This window comes from Ziziphus jujuba, chromosome 1 (genome assembly GCF_031755915.1).
Source record: "Ziziphus jujuba cultivar Dongzao chromosome 1, ASM3175591v1".
Lineage (NCBI taxonomy): Eukaryota > Viridiplantae > Streptophyta > Magnoliopsida > Rosales > Rhamnaceae > Ziziphus > Ziziphus jujuba.
This window is the reverse complement of record NC_083379.1, coordinates 19,690,283-19,696,770: the sequence shown is the minus strand read 5'-3', so window position 1 is coordinate 19,696,770 and position 6,488 is coordinate 19,690,283. Positions and strand designations below refer to the sequence as shown.

The 6,488-nt window shown below is 32.8% G+C and overlaps 1 protein-coding gene across 1 annotated transcript; it reads left to right on the top strand.

Annotated features, from left to right (window-relative positions):
* Positions 1–2,000: 2,000 nt before the first annotated feature.
* LOC107421990 (protein MOTHER of FT and TFL1) lies at positions 2,001–3,453 on the top strand. Its single transcript, XM_016031366.4, has 4 exons — positions 2,001–2,381; positions 2,638–2,699; positions 2,782–2,822; positions 3,019–3,453. The coding sequence occupies exons 1-4, from the start codon at positions 2,181–2,183 to the stop codon at positions 3,243–3,245; spliced, it is 531 nt and encodes a 176-aa protein (XP_015886852.3). The 5' UTR covers positions 2,001–2,180; the 3' UTR covers positions 3,246–3,453.
* The last annotated feature ends 3,035 nt before the right edge of the window (positions 3,454–6,488 follow it).

The window sequence follows — 6,488 nt, the reverse complement described above, 5'->3', positions numbered from 1 at the left end:
CTACCATAGAGTCATAGACTATTCGATTTGAATTGGTAAGAATATGGATGCTTAAAGAAAACTAAGAACTGGCTAGAAAAATAATAAATAAAATTTCTGTATTTTGTAGATTGATCCGTTTTCATGAGGTCCTTCCTTAAGAATTTCATTTTAGTTGAGGCACTTAATATTTCAATTCAACACAACCAAAACTTCTCACAAATTATTAGACTGAGGTGGGCTTCAGCCCACTTAAAAATATATACAAAAATAAGATCCCTCAAGGCCCGAAATTCGCCTTGGTAGGGGAAATGCATTAAGAATAAAACCTAAAACTTTTCAAAACTTTAACTAAGATGGCTCCTCGTATAATATATATATTATGTTTTGTTTTTCGCCTTTTTATTTTTATTTTTTTAACTTTTTATCTTTTGATATTGGAGGGATTTGAGTTACTCGGATCATTTTTTTTTTTATAGTAATATTTACTTTATAGTAATATTTTTTCACCTTGTTTCAAGATTTAAGATTACTTTTATATAAGTTTTTTCTTACATCTATAGTTACAGTATATATCTTACATCCAAAACCAAAAGGTTGTAACCAAATTGGAGTATTAAAATGGTTGGTGTGTTAAAGAACTTTGATCAAGATGGCTTTAATTTATATTATATATAGAGTGGTTATACTTTGGGTTTGCTTGATTGCTATCAAGTAAAAAGACCAAAAGGAGAATTTATCTCTTTGGTATGCTTCCACTTTAACTCTCTTTTCATCCATACAAACGCTTCTACTTGTTCTATATGGACCACCGTCTGAGCAATCCAATTGCTCCACTTAAGTAACGTACCGAGTTGAACAATAAAAGGATAAATAACTAAACAAAAAAAATTATTATATTTGTTTTCCTTAGTACTCCTCAGTAATGTACATTATCAAAAAAACAACAATTAATAAATTAAACCAATCATAACAGTATTATTTGGTGTATTTCATGCCGTTAATTTAGAACAAAGCTACTTAATGGAGTAATTAAAAAACTCGACAAATGGGTTCTCACCTACCATAACTTTGCTTTAGTATTTGATTGGTTGCTTTTTTTAATGCCTCGTACTCGTTGAAAAAGTTTTACCTTTTTTCTGGGAAAAAGACCTTGTGATCCTTTGCGCGTATGTGAGGTTTTTATGTCTTTAACCTGTATACGAGTTTTTTTTGTTAAAAAAAAGTAAAAAAGAACAACTTGTATATGAGCTAGATGACAACTAAATTTACATAGAAATTTGGTTATTAATATTAGCATAAAAGATAAACAATATTCATAATGGACGAAAATCAAACAAAAGCAGTTTCAAATAAAATTTATTAATTCATATGGGTCTTTGATAAATTATCAAAAAAATGCATATGGGTCTCTTCATCATATTAAATTAACCTCAGATTTGACCTATATAATTTAAGTTAAATATAAATATATACAATGATTTTTACTTAAATACAAGTTAATAATTTACATAAAAAATACAAGTTAATTATTGTTTCAAAAAAAATATATATATACAAGTTAATTATGCTTGTTTATTATTATTATTATTATTTTTAAAGTTGACCACCGAACTTGTTTACACCATTGCGTTAATTATTTATTGTACTACAAGATTACATACAATTATTTGTTAGCAGTAAAAATTATCGGATATTCATTAATGTTAATCTTTTATAAGGTATTAAGGCTTATGAAAGAGTTAATCAATTATAATGATACTTTTTTGTAAATGGCTGTGAAAGGGATGACTCAGAGATTACAATAATTACAGCCATAAATAATTAAAGGTTGTGGGTTCTAAACTTTAGACATGCCATGTAATTTTGAATCACGGGTATATAGTCTAACCAAGCAAAGGGGCTATTGAATGTCATGATCCAGCGTCGCATCGGGCTGCCGACGAACATAAAGAAAATAAAAGGAATACGTGTCAGCACTAGGTGTCGTGCAGAGGTTATTAATGCGACGTGTCGTTCAAGTGCCACATCCTCTTTCCTCTGGCACACTAACAAAAGCTTCGGAGAACATGCTTCAAATTCAACGCTGGCTGTATAATATTTCTGCTTTAAAAACCAAGTTGATAGCCATATAAAGCCACATCAAGCTCTCAGTTGCTAATTTAGGTTTGTCACCGCCGGTTTTTAGTATCTAAAATAACATGGCTAGGTCCCTAGAGCCACTTGTGGTGGGAAAAGTGATCGGAGATGTGGTTGACATGTTTGGCCCAGCTGCCGAGTTCACCATCCACTATGGAGCAAAACAGATCACAAATGGGTGTGAAATCAAGCCCTCCGCTGCCGTCGATAAGCCAAAGACCCAAATCCTTGGTCCTCGTGATCCTTCCAATTATTATACACTAGTATGTTACACTAATTTTTCATTTTTTTTTTTTTTTTTTTTTTGGGTGACCTGCCAAATTTCTCTAATTAATATTCTACTACTTGGTATCAGTAGGTTTATTAGGATATCCTAATGCTAAAGTTGAGGAGTTCCTTTCCTATTGATATTTTTGTGAGATATACAAGAAGATGATAGACTTTGTATTTTTATGTATTTTTTTTATATTTTTTTTATATTTTATGTATTTTTGGTTACTATATGGTTGGTTTTGGTAGGTGATGGTGGATCCAGATGCCCCTAGTCCTAGTGAACCGACATTGAGAGAATGGCTTCATTGGTAAATTAGTTTTTCCCATAAAAATAGTATATATAGATGATAAATTAAATTTGTAAAATTGATAGTGTTGGTGAATTTTCAGGATTGTAGTTGATATTCCAGAAGGAATGGATGCTGCTGAAGGTTTGTTTTTTTCTTGGGTTGTAAAAAATTATTTATTCCATTTTTGAAAAACTAATGGAGGCAGCGGTGGGATTGTATTTGTATATTGTATATATGTGTGTATATATATATATATATATTTAATCTCATTACAATAATCTGTGCTCTAAAAGGAAGTGGTGCGTGTTGTTATTATATGCACGTTGTATGTTTGTAGGAAGAGAAGTGGTGCCGTACATGGGTCCGCAACCACCCACCGGCATTCACCGCTATGTATTTGTGCTCTTTAGGCAGAAAAGTTCCATGATGACAAAGATTCGACTAGATGAGGGGCGTAGCAACTTTAGCACCCGCCAATTTGCTTCAGACAATGAACTCGGACTTCCAGTTGCTGCACTCTACTTTAATTCGCAGAAGGAACCTGGAACCAAAAAACGAAGTTAGATGCTTTTGATTCTGGTTATGGGGCAGACCAAAAAATTATAATGTGGTGGTGTTTGTGTACATAAATTTATAGAACGATAGGACGAATATGTATGGTGGGGTTTAGATGATTTTCGAAACTGATTTGGCATTTTGCTCTCTTTAGGTTGTCTTAATTTGTTTTCATTTACTTTTTTCTTTTATGAGAATTCAATTTTGCTTCTGCTTTCTTTAGGATCCAACCAATCGTGTGCATATATGCATTGATTTTGGTAACGCGGTTTCTCTCTCATTGTTTACGCGCTTCATGCCAAATGCTTTTTATATGTTTTTCATATCATATGGCTGTAGCATCAGTGCCATTGGGATTATTGGACTTATTTCAGTTTCAAGTTTGTGCACAAATTAAAAAGAAAATATAGCCCATAAATTGGGTAATAAAAGTAGATGTCAAGTAATTTTAAATTGATGTTTTCCCCCAAAAAAGAAAAAAGGTAATTTTAAATTGTTCTTATGATAACATTTTAAATTTATAATTGCTTTAAAGATTAGTTGAATTAATGTTTCTGATTCTAAAGTCACTGTGAATTTAGAGGTCAATTTCTAATTTCTCATGATTAGTTTATTTGGATTTTGGCATAGAGCTTGAAAGAAAATATTAGTTTAATTTGAAATGTGATTTTGTAACAAAAACGATTGGAAATGGGGAGCTTTTGTTTTAAAAAAAAAATGCATATTAGATTCTGCCAAAAATTAGCCTGCTTGGCTGTATTTATTATTTTATATTTTTCAAAATAAAAAATAAAAAACAGTTTTTTTGTTATTTTAGAAAAATCAAAGGCGTGTGACAATATAAAATCTGATATGTTATGGCACTATAAAGTGCTTGATTTGTTTGGACCGTCTTGTGTGTCCAACACCTCATGGTTCAACGTTTTAAGACCGACGGTCCCAAGCCTTGAGTCCACTCAGTTAGATCTCAGATAATGAAGCCCAGTTTCAGGATCCAATCTTGTTTGAGTGATTTTGGACTTCAGTCCTGTTAAGGTGATTTCAGATTGGGTTTTTTCGATAAATAGCCATCTTACAACTCCATTTTAGAAAAATAGTAAATTTTTTTTTTTTTTAAAAACTAGCCACCTTGGGACAAAAAAATCCTTGATAAAATTAAAAATTACGCCAAAGGTTTTTTTTTTACCCTTTTCTTTCTTCCTCTACACAGCCGTTCGTGGGGTTTCTACACAGCCATTCGTGGGGTTTCTCTAAGGTCACTCTTTGCATCTCATCGCCTCTCACTCTCATTTTTTTGTATTTTCTCATATCTCAAACTAAAATCAGGTAAAAATTTTATCTTTTTTCTTATTAGATGAAAGTAAGGAAATATGTGTTTTTTTTATTTTTTCTCTTTCTCATTTTTCTTGTAAGTTTTATTAGTTTAGGGTTTTTTAAGCTTTTTATTTGATATGGGTATGCAAGAAATTAATTTATGAGATGTTATATGTGATTTTAAAGATACTTAGGTGGCATATGGTTTGAAAATGGGAGAAATTTTGTGTAAAACTGAAAAATCGCGAAAAACAATAAAAACGGAGGAAATTTGGCGAAAAAGATGAACTTCCGCCAATTTCCTCCAGTTTGTCGGTTTTCGCAAAATTTCCGCCAATTTTTCGCCAGTTTTCAGCCAATTTTCGCTAGTTTTCCGCCATTTTTCCGCCAGTTTTCCACCAATTTTCCGCCATTTTTCTGCCAGTTTTCCACCAATTTTCCGCCATTTTTCTACCAGTTTTCCACCAATTTTCCGCCAGTAGAAAAAAGCTATATTTGGCCGAAAAAAAAAAAACAGAATCAACTTTTTTAATACAGTTAATATGTTTGTTTAGTATTATTCAAAATTTTATATATTTATTGATTTAGTTTAACGTTATTTATTTAATTTTGTAGTAAAATGGAAGATGATGACATTGTAATTGCGGTTTTATACAATGGAACATTGGTACAAAATGATAGTGGTAATTGGGAATATCGAAATGGTAAAAATATAATGGTTTCTGTCGGCAAGAGATGCATAAAATCAGAGTTAGAGGATGAGATTTTCAATTCTATTGAGATAGATCGAAATGAATATTTGCTAAAGCTAAAATGGATATATGGACGATGTGCAGAAAAGTTGGATCCTACAGAAATACGATATGATAGGGATGTGAAATGCTTTCTTTAAGAAGTGAGGAATGGAGGGATGACAATGATGCGGCCTCCATTGTATGTTGAGGTGATTTCGAAAGTTGAACATGTATGTAGAAATGTTCATCAAACAGCATTTGCTTCGGACAGTGGGAGTAATCTTCATTCTTTTTTTTGTCCTCCAATTGGCGCTCGTTTACCACAAGCTTTCGGTACTGAACCTATTCAGGCTACATCTTAGGAAATTATGGTTCAAGAAACTCAGTTTAGAGATCAAGTTGATGTTCGTGGGGCCTGGACATCATTTAACATCCACGAAGGAGTTGATATTGGAGGTGACTATGTTGAACGGTTTCCTAATGGCGAGGAGTATGAGCAGTTGCATCATATTGATCATGATGAGAATTACAATGCAGCAGGGGATGATGTTGATCATAATGATGTAGATTTTGATCATGAGTTGTCGGACAATGATAATGATATGCATCCTGAAATGAACAATGAAGGAGTTGATGATGTTAGGGTTCATCGTGCTACAAGTGACCACATATCATCGAGCAACAGAAGTGGTTCTATGGCCATATTTTCGTCAAAGTTCATTGGCTGTGAGAGCATAGTAGTTGGACAATTATTTCGCAACAAACGTGACCTACAGAATAAACTGAGTATCTATTGCATGCGAGAAAATAAGGAGTTCAAGGTGACACGGTCAACTACACAACGGTATGAGGTTGTATGCTTGGAAAATACTTGTAAATGGCGACTACGTGCAACCACATTTAAAAAAGGAGAAATATTTGTTGTGAGAATTTTTGATAATGTACACAGTTGCTCGTTAGATATCGTGCATCGAGAACACAAGCAAGCCAGTAGCCGGGTTATCGGGCAATGTATCAAATCTAAATATGAAGGTATTGCACGTGTTTACAAACCCAAAGAAATTTAACATGATTTTTTGCAGAAATATGGGGTGAATATAAGCTACAACAAAGCATGGAGAGGTAAAGAGTATGCACTTAACAGTGTTAGGGGATCTCCAGAGGAGAATTTTGCTAAGTTACCTGCCTACTGTTATGAGTTAGT